This window comes from Antedon bifida, chromosome 5, assembly GCF_963402885.1.
Source record: "Antedon bifida chromosome 5, ecAntBifi1.1, whole genome shotgun sequence".
Classification (NCBI taxonomy): Eukaryota; Metazoa; Echinodermata; class Crinoidea; order Comatulida; family Antedonidae; genus Antedon; species Antedon bifida.
This window is the reverse complement of record NC_136230.1, coordinates 2,258,829-2,278,695: the sequence shown is the minus strand read 5'-3', so window position 1 is coordinate 2,278,695 and position 19,867 is coordinate 2,258,829. Positions and strand designations below refer to the sequence as shown.

At 34.7% G+C, this 19,867-nt stretch overlaps 5 protein-coding genes across 11 annotated transcripts in view; 2 read left to right on the top strand and 3 right to left on the bottom strand.

Annotated features, from left to right (window-relative positions):
* Positions 1-284: 284 nt before the first annotated feature.
* Positions 285-2,640, top strand: LOC144842903 (uncharacterized). Its single transcript, XM_078699499.1, has 5 exons — positions 285-376; positions 771-892; positions 1,240-1,307; positions 1,606-1,828; positions 2,056-2,640. Exons 1-5 carry the CDS (start codon positions 370-372, stop codon positions 2,137-2,139), a joined length of 504 nt encoding a protein of 167 aa, XP_078555625.1. The 5' UTR covers positions 285-369; the 3' UTR covers positions 2,140-2,640.
* Positions 2,492-8,427, bottom strand: LOC144842880 (UDP-sugar transporter protein SLC35A5-like). 2 transcript variants are annotated; one of them, XM_078699457.1, is made up of 7 exons: positions 8,329-8,427; positions 7,763-7,916; positions 7,156-7,254; positions 6,060-6,193; positions 5,752-5,819; positions 4,763-5,567; positions 2,492-4,180 (listed from the first exon to the last, which is right to left on the bottom strand). In XM_078699457.1, exons 2-7 carry the CDS (start codon positions 7,866-7,868, stop codon positions 4,112-4,114), a joined length of 1,281 nt encoding a protein of 426 aa, XP_078555583.1. In that variant the 5' UTR covers positions 7,869-7,916; positions 8,329-8,427; the 3' UTR covers positions 2,492-4,111. The 2 variants fall into 2 exon arrangements, with proteins under 2 accessions (XP_078555583.1, XP_078555582.1); XM_078699456.1 differs by having other exon boundaries at positions 2,493-4,180; positions 8,325-8,394.
* A 1,226-nt stretch (positions 8,428-9,653) lies between these two features.
* On the bottom strand, positions 9,654-17,025 carry LOC144842170 (uncharacterized). Its single transcript, XM_078698569.1, has 11 exons — positions 16,686-17,025; positions 15,076-15,369; positions 14,314-14,409; positions 13,779-13,935; positions 13,206-13,552; positions 12,684-12,788; positions 12,344-12,491; positions 11,549-11,755; positions 10,968-11,152; positions 10,568-10,672; positions 9,654-10,071 (listed from the first exon to the last, which is right to left on the bottom strand). The coding sequence occupies exons 1-11, from the start codon at positions 16,686-16,688 to the stop codon at positions 9,847-9,849; spliced, it is 1,872 nt and encodes a 623-aa protein (XP_078554695.1). The 5' UTR covers positions 16,689-17,025; the 3' UTR covers positions 9,654-9,846.
* Positions 17,026-17,409: 384 nt separating this feature from the next.
* LOC144842915 (trophoblast glycoprotein-like) lies at positions 17,410-19,048 on the bottom strand. Its single transcript, XM_078699512.1, has 2 exons — positions 17,940-19,048; positions 17,410-17,767 (listed from the first exon to the last, which is right to left on the bottom strand). The coding sequence occupies exons 1-2, from the start codon at positions 18,989-18,991 to the stop codon at positions 17,704-17,706; spliced, it is 1,116 nt and encodes a 371-aa protein (XP_078555638.1). The 5' UTR covers positions 18,992-19,048; the 3' UTR covers positions 17,410-17,703.
* A 503-nt stretch (positions 19,049-19,551) lies between these two features.
* The window catches only part of LOC144842873 (rho guanine nucleotide exchange factor 6-like), a 37,574-nt gene continuing 37,258 nt past the window's right edge, over positions 19,552-19,867 (top strand). For all 6 annotated transcript variants that reach the window (XM_078699442.1, XM_078699441.1, XM_078699447.1 and 3 more), the window contains exon 1: positions 19,552-19,682. The gene's annotated coding sequence lies outside the window, so the exon portion shown is untranslated. The remainder of the gene's footprint in view (positions 19,683-19,867) is intronic.

Here is a 19,867-nt window from a genome sequence, read left to right as displayed (position 1 = left end):
CCTAGCTAGCAGGCTAAGAAGTCTACACCACAAATATATTGTTATTTACGCTCAATAACCAAATCAATCTGTGATATCTTCAATCTATAATTGACACATATTTGACTAAAAACTGATATTTCAACAAACTAACAAACAATAATAATGGAAAAAACAAACCAAAAAGCTCCCGACCAAATCCACATGCTGTGCACGGTGTAAAATTTTTCCGATACGTTATTTAATCGTGGTTTGCTACCCTCTGGTGGTGGTGGAGAGAAAGATATGCAATTTATTTTACTGGACGTGAGAGGCGCCCTACTATTTTTCTCTTGTGAAAATAAAAGTTGACGGAGTGTGAGCAAAAGTGAAACAATAAGTTACATTTTGATGGCTGGTAAGGGGTTTATTCACTTTTTATATAACATATAAGCCTAGATAACATTAACCAGGATTTATATTATTATTTTTTCATTGTTTTTAAACATTAAAAATATAAAACTGGAGTTGTATTACGACACCTCCTTTTGACCATGTGAGACAGTGAGTTAGTGTCAAAAGTTGGCGAGCATTGATTGCCTGGAATTTGGGGAATTAAAGAATACCGGCTAGGGCCTAGCCTACAATTATTCTTCTTTTTTTTTAATGCTCTGTTTTAATCATTTTTACCATATTTTTTTTTTAATATTGACAAAACTATTAAATTAATAATTTTTTTTTGCCTAGGCAATATTAATTATTGTTATTAGTGACACTAATATTAATAATTATAAATAATTTTAATATTTCAGACAGTACCGGTCTTAGCAAAGCAGCCAAGAAGAATCAAAAGAGACGAGGAACTGGAGAGCAAAATGAAGTAGACTTGATTCAAAATCTTAGAGATCAGCTAACAGAGGCTAAGGCTAACAAAGTCAGTTCATCAGCATCAGTGTCATCATATTATACCATGGTTTATCACAAATAGCGTGTGCGAAGCATGGTGGGAAGGATTTGGTAACAACGTCACAATGCATACGTACATGAAGTGTTGTTTGTACATATGCATCATGCATTGATGTTCCTCGCAAAATCAAGCTATTTGATAAAGGCCAGGGATAAAAAAGACATAAAGGACTTGTTTTCTGAGGGAGGACCCCACACCCCTGCTCACATAATCCTTCTTTCTCATCTACCATGCTTTTCATTTAGCTTTCATTTCAGATATTTTATAAGTTAATATTGTAATTCAAAAATATATAACTATTGTACTTTCTTCAGGATCATGCTCTGGCTAATGAATTGAGGCAAAAGTTATGGATAGCTCAGGATTTAAATGCAGGACTGAAGTAAGTGTATTGAAACCCACATAATATTAATAGTACAACAATAATCAACTCCCCCAATACCAGACAGCACCAATGTTGAGTTGGCCTAATATATCTGGTTTTCTAGAAATGTTGGTTTTCCAAATGTGTTTTTAATGGTAAAATATAATTTGGGAACTTTTTGACATCACAAGTCTGGATTTGGGAGAATTTGCAGTTTTCAAAGAGTTAATTATTGGGAGACTTTATTGTATTAGTGTGTAGCTAATAATAATTCATGTTATTGACCAAAAAAGTATTAATCAATACTGTTCCTTAGACCTGCCATTGACAAGGACGATGACAAGGCTCGGAAATTACTGAACACGGTAACAAATGAAGGACTAGGAACTCAAAAGGATACTGTACAAGTTGTAGCGCCCTCTGTCACTTCTAATGCCGACCAAGATGAAAAAAAGATGAAAAACCTACAGAAAAAACTCAAGAAAATTGAAGAATTGAAAGTAAAAAAGGAAGCTGGAGAGAAACTAGAAAATAATCAGGTAAGTTTAGCCGCAGATAAACTTTTTTATATTCAATTTTTTTTATTTTATAGAGATATTTTAATGATGAATTCTGGTGCAAACTACGGTACTGATATGCCTAAAAATCAAGTCCATATTTGGGCACATCACATTTTTTTGTCACACAAAGTTTGATAGTGTAGACAGAGCTTTATTTTGTTTGTCTATTCACTTTTTTATTTATTTATATTTTTTTTTGTTTTTAGTTGAAGAAAATTGAAACAGAATCAGATGTGTTGGAAGAGATTGAACATTTAAAGAAACTTATGAACGTTACAGCGAAAAGGTAACATTGGCAGTTACCGTGGTAATAGTTAACTCAGGTACATTGTTATTTTCGTATTACAAGACAGAATTGAATTAATACATTACTCTTGTGGCAATGTGGAATTAACCATGTAAAAAAGGCATTGACAATTGTTATACCATAACAACAGCTCAAGATAGGATTTTAATATCTCAAGCTGGTATAATTGGCCAGTTGGCACCCTTTTACTGGAGCAGACTGTAATAGTGTAATTAAAACAGACAATAATTAAACAGTAAAGTAAAATGAATACAATTAGATATTAATAATTTCAATGTAATTAATATATTTTGTCGTAATAATTGATATATTAAATGACTTGTTCACATTTTATTTGATTTCAAATAGTGTTTGTATTTACAATAAAATAATTTTAGACAAGTTTTCTTTTTACTTTTATTTCACTCTCCACACCATAAACCTGTGAATTTTACTCTTGATTTAAAATAGTAACTATGTACAATAAAATCATTTTAGAATTGCATTTGTTTTCACTTTTTCTCGTCTTACCATAAATCTATAAATTGTAAATCTTATTTGCTTAAAATAAACAGTTTATTTTTAAACTGGGCCATTACCATAAATTTGTGTCGGTTCAAAATGTGGGCTGTTAGTCCTAAACGTTGCATTGGTGGTTTCTTGACTAATTTAAGTGTTCAAATCTTTGCCCTGTCAAAGCTTTGTAAATACTAACAACGCAAGCCACTAAAGCTATATTAGTATAGGGTTCTGCGGTGTGACGTCACAACGATAGAGGGTGCTGTATGGTTGCTAGCCAACCAAAAAATGCGTTCAATGCTACTATGTTGATAAACTGTATTTCTATCAAATTATGTATCTTCGCTTGATTTTTTTAACTTAAACTGTAGTTGAAGAATAAATAGATCATTAAAAACAAATATTTAGTGATCTTTTGAAATTTTAGTTTATTTTTATTGAAAATTATTAAGTTTTAAAATGACTACTTCAATAAGCCTATTCCAAACAATTGGTAACCTGAGAGTCACTCAGGCAGGTTGAACACATTTTTTGGTTGGCTAGCAACCATGCAGCGCCACCTACCGCTGTGACGTCAGCACCGCAGAACTCTATACTGTATGTTTTTACTTGGTTTTACAAGAATCCCTCATATATATTTGTATTACTGTATTATAATCTACAATTACTGTCCAGTGTAAGTACCATAACAGAATAATATTGTCAAAAACACATCGTAGACAATTCTAGTCTAGTTGTATTCAAATTCTGTCCTATTAAAAAGCAAAGATCGTTTTTATATATAAAAATATATCAATTTATCATACCGTTCAATTCATTAACAATGTTTCTTAATACTTTTAATATAATAATACAGAAAACAGTTACAGTAAAATGCTAAAAAGACGTCAAGCATATGCAGAATACACTAGGACCCTCTATTAAGGGGACACTTTCAGGACCTAAAATAAATTTCCTATTAAAGAGAGGTGTCCCCTGCATAGGGATTTGCTATAGTGTTAAAACATACTGTACATGTCATGGGAAAGTAATACTGTAGAATCCCTTATAAAACCCAATGTATATAATACTATTACAATTAATAAGTTTATATATAGTACTGTATCAACACATACACTTTATGCATTAAAATCTATATATTATAATTTAAACTACAGTAAAATCCCTATTAAGAGGATGACTTTGAGACCTAAGAAAGCCCTTATTTTCTTTTACAGGAAAGTTCCCCCTTAATAAGGGGTAAGGTTCTAATATATAAACCCGTTTAAAGTATGAAAAACATGTTTAAAAGCACCTTTTTATATAAAACCACTAAAACTATTACCAATAAATTTTTACAATTTTAAGATAATAAAATAATAAGACGGAGTTGTTTCCAATTTGATCGATTGTCAATACATTCACATATTTTAGTCCAAACTTTATAAAGTATTAATGAAAACAACTTAACCAGTTACTTAATCATCATCGTATTCACTTCCTGCTGAGTTATGCCGTAGAAGAAGTTCCATTTGATCCGAGACCACCTGAAAAGGAAAGTGAGCAGACTGGTTAGAAAAAAATTGTAATAGAATAGACTGAATTGAGAATTGATGGAAGAGAAACATGGGTGCTGGCTTGGTGATTGAAGGTGGTAGGAACAGGGGTGTTTGCTTAAAAATTGATGTGTTGGGAGGTGGGGGGAGAAGAGAATAGGGGTGTTGTCTTGAGAATTGATTTGTGGGGGGAAGGGAATAGGGGTGGCTTATGATGGGTTTGTTGGCTTGAGCAATTTGAACAGGTATTATGCAATTAATAAATTACAGTTTATATTGCTACCGAGTGCATTAGCCTTGGTGTGGCTTGTCATTGGTCAAACTACTTTTAAAAACAGAACTTCTAGCTTTTCTATCTCTATATACTAATACAGTCAACTCTCCCAATACCGGACACCTTAGGTTGGTCAAATATGTCTGGTTTTCCAGAAAGTCTGGTATTCAGAATGTGTTTTTAATGGTAAAAATGAATTTGGGACCCTTTGGATCTCAAGAAAAGTCTGGTTTTGGGAGATCTTCCGGATTTCAGAGAGTCCGGCATTGGGAGAATTGACTCTAGTGACAATGTCTCACCCCATTTTGCATTGTTTCTTTACCGGCATACTGTTCGTAAACAGTATCGTTGTCATGCTCATCTAATTTAGACGAGTGTCCACTGTCACCGTGACTGTCTTTACTCACGTTATAAATATAAATACAAATAAGTACAATCGGTGCTTGCAAGTAGAAATTCAGCGTGGGGTTGTAACCAAAATGAAATATCGAAAATGTTATCACGACAACTGTCATAACCTGAGTGCTTAGTATATGAAACATATTGTCTTTAAATTTTAAAATGATTGATACAGTTAATCCAATAAACGCAATATCGAAGATCAGAATCGACGAGAAGATGTTATATCCGTCGAAGAAGCCGCATTTCCAGACACGTTGTCTGTAATCGCTATGAGTTAGTAACGTAACAACGTTAAAGAACACGCCAAACATGTATAGTTTTGTATTCTGAAAAAATATACTTTCTTGCAGTCCGCCATCTTGCTTGAAGATTTTCTCGTTGTAGATGTTTGCGAACGAAGCGATAAAACAACTCACGATGATCAAAACATGCCCTGTATTAAATATTTTTATTTCTTTTTCGTTGGAATTTTTCTGCTCAGTTGTTGAGATGTGTTTTGTTGGTAGTAATAATTCATTTTTAATGTTTTTTTCATAACTGCATATAACTTTGTTAGACTTTGATGATGTATTCTTTTGTAAATAATTAACATCTTGTTGATGATGGATGCTTTCAGAACTGTGACTGCTTTCATTTGACAAGGAAACAATTGCCAAGAATAAAATAATAATTGACGCCCATTGAACCTTGGTAAACTTCACCCTAAAATAAAAAAACAGTTAAAACTATTAAATAAATGTATTCATATTTTCAAAATGTTAACTCTATTATAGCCAATACAATAGAACTCTCCTTTTATTGGGACACTTTTTGGGTTTCAAAAGGGTGTCCCCTATCTACTGTATTTTACAAATATTTAGAAAAATATACAAAATGATGTACTTACTTTAAAATAAATCGAAATAAAATTGATGTTGAAATGATAACAAAGTTATTCAATAAAACTGCCACTGCCTGAAATGAATAAAAAAGATATTTTATACAAAAAATCATGATATTGGATTTAATGATTTTTGTCTCCATAAAAATACAATACAATTTCAAAATCCTGTATCCACCGTTGCATATAATTTCCGAGACAAATTGATGGAGTATGAAAATATCAAAGTTTAAAACACTGAAGAATACACCTCATACAGTAATAGACAAATGTACTACATTTGCTAATTGTAATCTTTCGTTGTTTTTACTCACCGGCTCCAGGTATGTTAGAGTGTAGAATCCAATCAGATTGTCCAAAAAATACAGCAATCCCGGAATACTCCATTTTAGAAAATGTGCCGTACTGTGCGAAGGCTTGCTAAATATTTCAGAAATCTGGCGTCCCTCTTTAAAATAAATATTCAGTAAATTTTATCAATTATATCAGGTAAATTTCTTTCTTCATTCACATACTATTCACCATTTTTTTATTTATTTAATTTTATTTTGTATTTATTTTGTATTTATTTTTTTTATTTATTTATTTTTTTTGTTTTTATTTTATACCAAAAACAAGTAGAATGAAACACAATTGCCACCAGGTAAAGGCTTAAAACAATGACCTTGAATTGTAATTGTGTATAGCAATTAAAAGCCAATTCTTTTATGCATCAATTAATTGAACATAACAACATCTGTTATCTGTTCTGAATTTAATTAGTAGACAGACAGAAATGTGTGAATGGGGAAAATTAATAAAACATGTATTACAGTAGGGACATACCTATTCAGGGAAATGCCTAGTAAGGGGATATTTTCACATGACATTTATATATTAAGCTCTGTCTACACTATCAAACTAGTTTGACAAAAAAAAGTTTGATGTACCCAAATATGGTAGTGATATCATCATGACCGTATATGGGCACATCACATTTTTATTGTCACATAAAGTTTGATAGTGTAGACAGACCTTTAAACACTACAGCCAACCCTTATTCCGGGAACAGACTGTGGGGACAGTTTCCTGGGTTCTAACTTTATCATAAGGCACCATACTCAGGCCTTGTCTTTTAAGGCGAGCGAGTGCGATCACTCCCCTAACACACTCCTAAACTGCCCTTGAGGAGTGCGACTTACTGTACAACACGCTTAAATTTGGTAAACTTCTACACACCAACATACAAACAGCACACCTACAGCACCTGAGGAGTGCAATTTGTAGCACACCTATAATTTTCAAAAGACAAGGCCTGCATACTATATATTCATGTTCAAGAGCCACATTGTCAAACTACTCCATAGAGTCTGTTACAGTCATCCTAAGTTAAGCATGCTTTTCTACACACAAAATGTATTTTAAACATACCTTTGTAAAGCAAATGTATTGAAAGTAAAAAGCAAACTGCAAACTTAATGGTCTCTGCACATATATTCACTGTTACTGGTAAGTAATCATATTTATGTTCTGTTGGAGAGAAAAACTAATGCAAATATATTGTATTACAAATAAAATGCTGTACAAAGTACAGGAGATAACGTGAAGATCATGTATACCATATTATATAAATAAACCATAATGTTCGCCATATAAGTTAAATAACAACTCAATGAATTAAATTAATTGAGGGCCCTATTAATAGTTTCTTTCCAGGAGCTATTAGAGCCTTAAACATCATGTAGACACTTTTTGAAATGTTTTTGTTTTGAGTTTGTGTTGTGTCCGTTGGATATTGTGCTCCGCCAACTGAGCAAACAGAATTTCTATGTTTTTTTCTTAAAACAAATGACAGTTAAATGATACTTGATACAGGGGCGATTCCAAGGGGCCCCTGTCCTCCACACTAAATTAAAGATAGAACATCAAATTAAGCTCAACTCTTCATTTCACCATTTTCAGGCCATGGGCCCGCCACTTACATGTAGGTTAAAGTATGTTTAGGGGTTAGGAGGTTGCAAGAGTGTCAATACTGTACCTGTATTTGAAGATAATCTTGTGAGAGGTAGACGAGCTGACCCAAGACTTATAATAAGGGCGGCTAAGCCTACTGATATAAAACGGTCTTTTTGAGACTGAACCATTATTGCACTACCAGTACAGCATACATATTCATTAATTAAATTCACTTCCTAAATATGAAGAAAAAAAATGTTAAAAGTACACATAAATGGAACCTTCATGGTCCACTGAATCTTTTGATTCACTGCTGATTGACAGTAAACCATACACTCTACCCTCCCTACCCCGCCCCATGCCCACTAGTACTGGTATATTTTTCTGTTGGGCTCTCTCAATTCAAACGACCTGTAACTCATAAAAGGCCAGGCTAGATCACGTTAGATCGACCTACTCCGACTACTTGCTTCTACTATCTAGGCCTAGCTAGCTACTATTATTACTACTACTCTACTCCTAGTAGCCTAGGCCTACTTACTATCTATACTCTAGGCCTAGCTAGTTAGTATATAGTACAAATTGTGGACTACTTGTAGAGATCACACCCACTTTATTTACAAAACTTATTTATTGTTACATACTCACAAATCCAGGTTCTTTATCGTTTGGGTCTCCATTTGCGAACCAAATCCTGCGACCCTGTCTGCTGTACGTCCACGTTGAAATGTCTCTCAACTGTTTTGTTTTCCCTATGTCGTGTGTCATCACAACTCGAGCGGACTATTTATTGTCAATCTTACAGCGCCCTCTAGACACAGTATAGTACTTTTGACGCTAAAGCTCTGTCTACACTATTATTGACAAAAAAGTGTGATGTGACCAAATATGGTAGTGATATTCCCAAATATGGTAGTGATATGACATCATTATTTCCATACATCACATTTTTTTATCACATAAAGTTTGATAGTGTAGACAGAGCTTAACTTTAATTTTTTACTCACAAACTTATTTAATAGCATTTACAACTTTGTTGAGTGAGGGATCTGAGATTTCTATATAACCAGGGCCGTAGCCAGGATCTGTCAAGGTGGGGTTCAGACACTAAGTATTTGGGTCACTGCCCCGCACCAACCCCCAAACACCCACATTTCTTTGTAATAACATTTATTTTAAATGGAACGCTACAAAAATAATCCTCTGCTTCATCAGAGCATGAATACTCAATAACCAGACAAGAACGTATCTTTATTACGTTTTACTATCAATCCATTTTCATATCACGCAATCCATTTTTCAACAATATAGTGGTATAATAATACCATTTTGAGGGATTAGTTACAGTTTGACTTTGAATAAACCATTGGTAATTTACTGAAAATCCAAAATGAACTTGTGTTATAATACAAACAACATTATTCAATCAAAGAAACGCTCTACTACACATGAGAAGTAGCCTACCCACGCATAGCAGTGTTACTAGAGCCATAACAGATTACCTCTAATGGATCAATCATTCACACATGAATTCAAAAATTCATCGACAAACGAAATATAGCCTATATTCATTCCTTTTAAATATTAGTACGCGGTTGTCTAGCGGTGTCCTTTGTACGATCGTTTGTGCCCAAGCTCGCGTCAATATCATGTTACATCCTGGGACCAAAAATTCTATTCTATTATTTTTCAGGTGAAAATCGGCAACCAATTTATTTGTTTAACAATAAGGTATGAGTTATCACGAACGAGTTTACGAATTTTCAATTTACAAATAACCTTTTGTATTGTGGGGCACGTATTTGTTGGAGGATTTTCAGAGATGAGGGTGGTGAGGTACTGGGGATGTCGGGGAAGGGGGTTCGCAGTCGGTTAAGGGGGGGGGGGTGCGGTTCGCTGTAAAGGGGAGTTCGCCCGAACCATAAAACCCCCCTGGCTACGGGCCTGATAACATAACACTAGATAAGAAGTAAATGTATGAAAACATTTTATTCACTATACTTTTAATACATAAGTAAAAACGTTGTTTATGATATATAATACACGTTAAAATGTATTTACAAACTGATTATAGATTTAAAAACCCGTAAATGATGAATCATTTCTATACTACTGGTGGTATACACCAGAAGACGTGGACTGATCTTAGGAGGAGAAATGAAAAACTCAGTGTTTGGCTGAGCCTTTGATTTTCACTGTGAAGTCTATTCTACCCTCAGATCGTGAATGGTCAATATTTGCCGCCCATGTGAAACAGACGATACGGATAGATACATCCTCCACCGGACTCATCAATTGAACGGTTACGAAAGAGTTGACAAGATCGTCTGATAAAAATCCCGCCGATGGTGTGACCACAACAGATCCAAGTATTCGTTTGTCAGCGTTTGTCTAGAAAAAAAAATGAAAATATAATACTGTCACTTGGCTTCATGCATTTTCACGTATTGTAAAAGCTCTGTCTACACTATCAAAAAAAAAAAATGTGATGTTCCCATATATTGGCATTATAATGTCATATCACTACCATATTTAATCATCACTACCATATGTGGGCATATCACACACTTTTTTGTCAAACTAGTTTGTGGACAGAGCCTTAGTTAAAAGTTATGTGTTTCCGTTTACCAATATTTACAAATAGAGAGCAAAGTAGTACATAAAGCATTGTCTGCATCAACAAAACTGTGATGTGTCCAAATAATGGTAGTGATATGCCCAGATATGGTGTGATATGACATCACCATGTCCATATATGGTCATGAATTCAACACTATGATCAATACTAGTAATGGATGTGTTCCTTTAAGCCACAAAAAGTGGTCTCTCTCTCTCTTAAATTTTCTTTAGTGTAATTCTTTCGTTTTTCAATTATAAATACAGGTACCTTTCCCTCGCATGTTAAAGGCAAGTGGGAGTCAACGTAGACATCTTTAATCGTGGTTGGCATCAGCATTGGTGGGTATGGCAACGGTGCCCACTCCTTGGGGTTCTATGTAGTGGAACATAAACAGTATTATTATAAAAATAAAAAATACGTTATTATTATTTTAAAAATAAATAAATTTGATAATCATTGACAATCAGCATGAATGATTTGATTACAAAAAGGCAACGATGATATATAATCTGATGTATGATGATGATGATGATGGTAATTTGTTTAATATTGATGGGGGTCATGGGCTGATTATAACATAACTATAATGTTTAAGTTATATTATTAAGTGATAAGAAAAAAAACACACTTATTGATATTTGAATGATATCAATTCCTCTGTACTTACTCCCGTAAAAGTAACTATAACGCATGGACAACCACTTGCATATCCAAATTTAGTAGCCGGATTACAGGTGGCGTGTGCACTAGAATCTGGCAAAAACATCGACAAGGCGCGAACGTACTTCATGTAGGTCGACGGTACGGTAGGCTTGTATGATATCACCGCTTTATCTGGAATCAACTGTAGATCTATAGATTAGTAAAACAACCATTAGATACGTCATTGTTAAATTCACGGCATCTGATTGGTTTAAAGTTGCAACCAATCCCTGCGTCTGTCTTTTATTGTAATCGTCTCTCTCTGCAGATTTCGATAACTCCGGGCTTAGACCAAGAGTTAACCAAGTCAATATTTGAATAAGGTATATCACTAAAGCTCTGTTTACACTATCAAACCTTATGTGATCAAAAAAAATATGACCACCTATATGGACATGATGACGTCATATCACTGCCATATTTGGGCACATCACACTTTTTTTGTCAAACTACTTTGATAGTGTGGACCAAACTGTAAACTATACGGTAGCTGTAGAAGTTTAATTTTAATCTTTTTTATTTATTTTTTGTAGTTTGTTCACGCACTTGGAGGGTCTACAAACTCTTGAGATGCTGGAAGTCCACTGTCCTCGTCGATATCAAACGTCCAAGCACCGAACGGAAGAGGTCCTGTCACGCCATCTGGCTCGTCAGATCCATCCGCCATCGTTATGACGCCACGTGTGGAATTGAAGTTCACCATGTATTCGGAAATGACAGGAGTTACACTGTGTTGCATTGGACGGTGTATAGCTGAAATGTACATTTGAAATAATTATCGTATAAAATGCAAATGTATCATTGTTTCCCCTGCCAAAATAATAAATATATTTTTCTGTATGTCCCTTTCTAACTCGAGATCTAAGATTAATCTTGCTGACGACATATAGTAAACGTTTTTTATTATGATCGTTTCCCCTTATGTTGCATTGTATTGCTTATACTGCTTTGTTTCACTTATGTCCAACCAAACCAGCTTGGTGTGTACTTGGACGCGACGCAATGCACGACCACGAGGCACAATTGACCAGTTAGGATGATCCATAGACGCGCGTCGAATTGAGTCATTGGGTTTCGTCCAATAGAAACCAACCTTTAGGCTTGGTTCCTACTATGACGCAACGCAAGGACGTAAGCTCAACGTAAATGATTTGACCAATCACAAGCGATGGATTATTCAAACTGCCGCTTGTGTCATTGGTCAACTTGCGTGCGTTGCGTCTACGTACCTCCGCTGCGTCTATGTGGGAACCAAGTCTTAGTGAGTGTCCCACCAATTAATAATCAATGCTGAGGCTTCGCGGATCACAACAAAGTAAGGCAACGTACAAACATACTCACATGAAGTTATAGGTCCGTAACCTAAAAACATATAATGTGGTCGATACAGATTGAACGTCTTGTCGTTTTCTGGTATGTTCTTTTTTCTTGTAAACTTGCAAGAGATATATCCATCAACATATGAAGAACTATGGACCATTAAATTGTCCTTAAAGAAATCAAAACTTGTAAGCAGATAGAGGTAAATATAGGAGTATTTTTTATTCATAAAAACCGTCACAAGTATTATACTGTACATTCAAGCTGTAATTTTAGGTACTCTCTATTCGCCTAGTCCAGACTCTATAATTCAAGCCTAGTGGAAAATTGGCTTGATGGCAAAATACTGATATGGACTTACCGGACTGGTGATCTCCTCCATGTAATGTCGAGCGGAGTACGCCTGCTTTACATCCGTCCTTCCCTCTGTTTTCCCTCTAATACAAAAAACAACATCGTCTTCATTCTACAGATTACAAAGATGATAAATTACGAATCTTCATCGATAAACTTATTACAAATCATAAAGTTACCTTTTCATATTCCTCACCATGACATCGTCAACGGAGCAGCCAAGCGGCAGCTTCATAACGCTACGTTCCCATTGGACGGAACGCAATGACGTACGGTACGCGCAATTATTTGCGTTGTGCGTACGTCTCTTGCGTTGCGTGAACTAAAAAACCGAAGTTACTCGAACTATAGAGTTTTAACGTATTTTGTGAACAACACTAAAGCTCTGTCTACACTATCAAACTTTATGTGTTCATGGGTATGATGATGCCATATCACTACCATATTTGGGCACATAACACTTTTTTTGTCAAACTAGTTTGATAGTGTAGACAGAGCTTTAAAATGGGGTTTGGTATTTGATACTAACCATTTTTTTATCTTCAGAAAAGGCCAGTGCAATCCATCCATTTGATTTACCAGCTAACAGAAATGTAAGAGAGTCACCCGTCTTGTTTTCCTTAATTCGTACGCTAATATCGCATTTATTCCAATCACAATTATCAGGTACTTTTGCACACTGTTCGTATTTTCCACATTTGTTTAGTTTCAGAAAATCTGGTGGTTGAAAAGGGTCAGTACCAGTACCACCTTTGTCTTGTTTATCAGTTTTTGGTTTTCCAGCTGGTTTTATGTCTGTTTCAGCATAAAGTACATGCTTTGCTAAAGACACTTTTCTTTTTGTAACCCTTTGAGGTCCTTGCATTAATGGCATACCTAAACGTTAACATAAAAACAGTAATAAATGTTAACATAACGACATTCAAAGTATAGGCCTTAGTATAAAATAAGAACAAATGTTGTCAATCCGGAATATGTGTAACGTCAAACATAGGCACATGAGCAGGAGCGCGTTCTATACGTGTTGATAATCTTACGCTTTTTGTACGCGCGCGCCAACTTTGTGCCTCAATACAACAGTAAAATCAGATTAAAAGCATACCTTTCTTTAGAGCACCACTAGCAAAAATGAAATACCATTTGCGTTTCATGTTAAAATACTGAGGTACAGACTTTAATATCTTCTTTCTTGTAAATACGCAATGTATAATTTTGTTTTTACGGTCGTATGTTGCTTTTAATATCGTAGCTCCTTCAATCTGAATAGGAAATAATAAATAATAATTATAATGAAGTATTGATAATTTATAAAAGATAATACTATTGATTTTATTGTACACATATTGAGATGAGATCATTTAATAACGAAACAGGAACAGAAACGTGTAGTAATTAGTGCAATTTTATCCTAATTTGTCAACTAATTGATACCGTGTCATGCTAAATACAAATCTTAAATTAACTATTACGAACTCTTGCCGTGTCATGGAGCTGAAGTCAGATGTTTTGTCCAAATTGCATCCCGGTGAGTATCCATACAATCACGTCATAATTGGGAAAACATCTGACCAATCAGCTATAGTAAAATAATATTACAGGAAAGAGTAAAATTATACTCTTCCCTGAAAATAACAAACCAAATCAGTAACGTGTAATCTTGAATATTCTCCATATATATGTTTTACTTCCACTTTAGTCCCATTTAAGACACAGGCTACCATGTCATCACTGCCCTAGTGAAACAAAAATTAAAAGCTAGCTCCGGGTATACTATTTTAAGCTCTGTCTACCCGATCAAACTAGTTTGACCAAAAAATGTGATGTGCCCAAATATGGTAGTGATATGCTCAAATATGGTAGTGATATGACATCATCATGTCTATATGGGCACATCACATTATTTGGCACATAAAGTTTGATGGTGTTGACAGAGCTTTAGTTTTGATTAAGCTTGTTTTGTAACAACTTTAATAATAACAATCCCACTTTTTTCATCAGCATACTGATTGTCTTGAAATAAGCCTATAAAATAACTTTCCAATGTGAGTGAAACAGACTTTTTCATATATGTTATAAGAAGAACTGCCTGTTACATACCACTATTGTACATTTCTAAAGCTCTATCTACACACTATCAAACTTTTTGTGACAAAAAAAATATGAAGTGCCTAAATATGGTAGTGAGATGACGTCGTCACATACAATTTGATAGTGTAGACAGAGCTTAGGGAAAAAGTATATAAATCGAAAGAATTACAACCAATTTTACACAGAAGAATAATATTTAAATTTCAAATAGTACCCGGTTATGGATTGTAAGCAAAAAGCATTTTTAAAAATCATATAATGTAAACGTAACATAGACGTAAAACAAACCATTTCGTTTGTCCTAATCTCACCACAAATTTATCCTTTGATAATCCTATAGCTACGAAGCCATCATCGCTACCTCGTAGGTTGAATTTAAAAGATTTTTTATCACTGGTTTCTTTGACAGAGAGGGCATATCGACAGTTGCCATCTTCTAGGTTACATTTGGCAGGTTGCAGATAGCAAGCAGAACGGTAACAAAGTTTAGGTGTCGTCGTTGTAGACTTTAAATCGACCTTCGGGGAAACGTTCTGTTGGCGTCCCATACATCCGGATATCCAAATCACGAGAACAATTAAAGAGCTTTTTGTAGGCATCTTTGCCTGAAGAAAATATAAAACAATATCAATATAAGTAAACAAAGTTAAATAAAATCAACTGGACTGGTTAGTGGCAACGCTATGCATTTACTTGGATAAATGATAATTTATATAGACAACAAATATCAACAATACATTTCATAGATTATACAATGCATTCATTTAATTTCTCAATACTATATATTGAAGAATAATAACAACTATATCTATTTTTAGTATTTATTTTATTCCTCTTTAATTGCTTTTGTATATATAAGCTATAGATAATAAGGCTTTTCGAAACGATTGAACGAGCCTAATACATTTCAACGATATTTATATTACATAAACTCTGGTACACTTCAAACCCTGCCACTCCCAATCAAAGGACGTGTTTTTAATCCTTAACATATGAAAAATTGGTTAAATTGTAGCTAACATGTCCAACTGGGACCCAACCTAGGCCAACTGTTAGGACCTACACCTGTTATCAGCTCCTACCACCCTCTAGAGTTTTCAGGCTGCTGGTTTTGACCTACAAACAAGGCAATGAACTGTTAGCCCACTTTAAGTGCAATACACCGAAATACGTGGCAATGTTATATTCATTAAGGTGTCAAACACTAAACACAATATATCCTCATGCTGCTATTAGTTGTTAATGACGTCATAGAGACACGAATTTGACGCGCGCGTCAAATTCGTATTCTCATGCTGCTATTAGTTGTTAATGACGTCGCGCGTCAAATTCGTATTCTCATGCTGCTATTAGTTAATGACGTCATAGGGACACGAATTTGACGCGCGCGTCAACGCGTACCATTTTCATCAGATTGAGCACGCCCGCGTTATATTTTTATGACGTCATTGATGAGAGTAGTAGGAAACGATCAGTGTAAGAAGATCCAATCTTGCAAACAAAACTCATCCATAACTGGACTGGAATAATTCCATTTTGGTCGCCCAAGAAACAATAGCCGCGCTTGAATTATTCAAATTATTAGACTGGACATATTATTAGACCAGGCAAATGTACATTTGATTAGACCATAATTATGCTAGTTAGTTTAGTAGCTCACCAAATTAGTGCAAAATACAGTACATTATTTTAAAACCAATTTATGATAACAATAGAACTGGAATTCGATTTCGCCAAAAGCACTCAAAATTGTTATTAATTCATTTGGCTTTCTTTAATAATTATGTTGAAATAAATCAATATAAATTCGGTCTTTCATAAAGAAATAAGATTTAAAAATGTAATTTTATAAAAAAAAAAGATAAAAAAAAAACAATTACAAATGTCTTATACTAGCAACAAAGAAAGGCTAAAAACTTACCATCTGCTCCAAGTAAAGTCCCGATGCTACTCCAGAATATACCTCACACTGTCTGTTCGGAAATAGTCAATGTACTGTTAGCCTGCAAAATAAAAGACTTCAAACTACCAATTGGGATGATGTCCACTTCCGATTGGGCCACCGACTGTAGTTAAAACAACACTGTTATTCCAGACAAAACCCAATTAAGAATGCAACTGATACTTCACTGCTATTATACCTCAACACTTAGGCCTATGTATAGTTTTTCCAGAATTGTTAGATTGTTTGCCAATCCACCGCCAATCAGCGCTTGCTACTGTGTTTACTTACCAACAATGAATAACGTTTCTTCTAGTTTGGTAAAGTGCGTGGATAGCCCTCCTCACGTCAAACTGATTTAAACTTTTATTTAAACGTTTAAACATATGTTTATATATTTAATCTCCTGAGATTTTGCTCTAACAACTGCAAGGCTTTCTCATCTTCGATAGTAGTTTAAGAACGATTAAGTAAGCTTAATTTCAGGATCTTTTGAAAGATTGCCAATTGCAAAATAAATCAAATTTATTGTGAAATTATTGTTCGATTATAATAATAATATAATATCTATGATAAGTATGAATTTGCAAATAATACGTTTTGATATATACTGTGAAAACACAGCATATACTCTTTCATAAAAAGTAAAACAATATAATATACGCCTATTTGGAAATGTTTATTAAATAAATTACAAGCAATTTGTTCGAGACTAAACCAAGTTTCTCCATAATAATAGGAGTGTCCCCTGAATAGACGTGCAGGTTGGACGTAGTGTTAAAACGTATATTTGCCCTGTATTCTGTTCTGCTTCGTGGGAATGTGTCCATAGGGATGTCTCCTGAAAAGAGGTGTCCCACAAAAGGGTTATATTATACAGACATTATTTATAGAAATCTATATTTTAATCTTTGGAATCTATTTAATAGTCTTTATTATAAACGTTTTTGCTGCTAAATATTTATGTAGAATTCTTATCAATTTCTTCATTGTCCTCCTATTTTGTTCTTTCTAGTAGTTGTATGTATTGTTTTCGACGCCTGTAACTGGAAATACACCGCCTGTGGACAAAAATAAATGATTGTTATTAGGCCTAAATAAACGCGCAGAGAATGAAACAACGTCTGAGTTGATCTAAGACTTATTAAGAGGGAGTGTGTTGTTCATCTGATGATAATTATGATCCAATTGTTGGTCAAAGTGAATAACATTGAGCGGCGCTGCTGTGTTTACCTGATCTGTGGTAGCTTTAAGTAAAGACACACCAGTAGTATGAAGAGGGTTCCACCAACTGCAAGTTCCCACCAGATCCAGTTGCAGTGCAACGAACCTATGTCCACATTTGTTATTTTTATAGTCAAATCATTGCAGTGCGGTATGAATTCACGGTTTGTAGGTACCAAGATCCCTTCATTTAATTTTATCCAATTGATAAACCAGACTAAGTCACAGTTGCACGTGAATGGGTTACTATAAACTGATAAATTTGTCAATTGCAGATCTTGCAATCCCGCCGAGGGACCTATATTTGCTAGTAGATTGTCGTGGATATACAGTAGAGCAATACTGGCACTTGACGCCTTAAAGAATCCAGGTGGAATGTATGTGATGTCATTGTGGAAAAGCTCTACATGTTGGAGTTTTGTATGTTTCTTGAATAGACCAGAAGGCAGAAACCGTATGTTGTTGTCGCCGAGATTAACCCACTCAAGATTCAAGTTCTTGGCGAATAAATCTCCGTCGACGGATGTGATGTCACAGTGACGAAGAATGATGACAGTTAAGCTACGAAGCTCCTCAAACCAATGTTTATTTACCTTTTTTAAGTTATTATCACTTAATTTTAAATATAAAAGTTCATCCAAGCCGCTAAAAGCGTTACCGTCAATTCTAGATTCCGTCAGTTCGTTTTTGGACAAGTCCAAAGAGATAATGGACAAATTAGACAAACCGTATGCGTCCAACGTCGTTATAGCGTTGCTTCCAAGGTATAAGTTTTTGGTGTCAAATTGGAGTCGTGGCATCTTGTTCAGTTCCTTTGAAGTGCAGTTTACATACCACCTACATTGGGAACATTGCACATTATTTTTACAAAAAGAACAATAGCATGTTTTATTCTGCTCACCCGTCTGCTCAACACAATCTTTTTCTGTAAAGTTGCAGTGAAAGTCGCAGCCATGACATTTCTTTTCACTGTTGGTACCATGAGTAGGCCTAGTACTTGCCAATGCACATAGGATTACTAAGCCTACAAATGTTGTCACAGACAAACCACGTAAATACATTTTTAACCGATCATAGAAATATTATAGAATCTATTGCAGTATAATAACTGATGTATTTCCTTCTTTGGTCGGACACCGAAAACGAGAGTGGAATATTGATATTTCCTATGACGCCTCTAATAGCAAATATTTAATAGCTTCTTGAAAAAAAAAATGTACCGCGATTTTTAAACAACGGAAAAACAAAATATTAATCTTATTTATTAACAATCAGTCAACAACAAACCGAAAACTTGGAAGGGCTCTAACAAGGGCCTGCACATTGACCGACAAAACTCCTTTTTTGAATAACCTTTGTAGTCCAGTTTACTCTACGTCCAACAACCACCCTGACCGATTACCAACAACCTATTACATAATCACTTGATCTCTCTTCCCCGGCCCCCAAGCCAAAAAAGGGATTCAATTTCTGTCTGCCACCACCAATGTTGAGATATATAAAAAATCTAGTTAATACACTCACACCCTATTTACAACATGCGAGACATTATTATATCAGAGGGAGTAAAGACATTGAATACATTTTCTCATAACATTGGCCTGAACTCTGCATCAAAACCGGGGAACACGGTGAGGCTTGGCCGTTCAGTCAGATAGATAGGCCTAGAGACTTGGACGTAAATTCCTCGAAAAGTAAAGTAATTGAAACTTATTGTAAAAAAAACAACTCGGGAACAGCCATCATGTTATTGTAAGTATGTTTTGAAGGCAAAAAATAGCTTTTTAGTTTATAATAATTACGTTTTGTTTGTAAGATTCTTGGGTGGGAGAACGAATGAGAGGTGTGCTATCAACTCCCACCACACACCGACGGTGGAAGAGAGACGATTAGCCGCTAGTATTTTACTTCCGGTAGTTATCAAGTCGGCCTAGAGG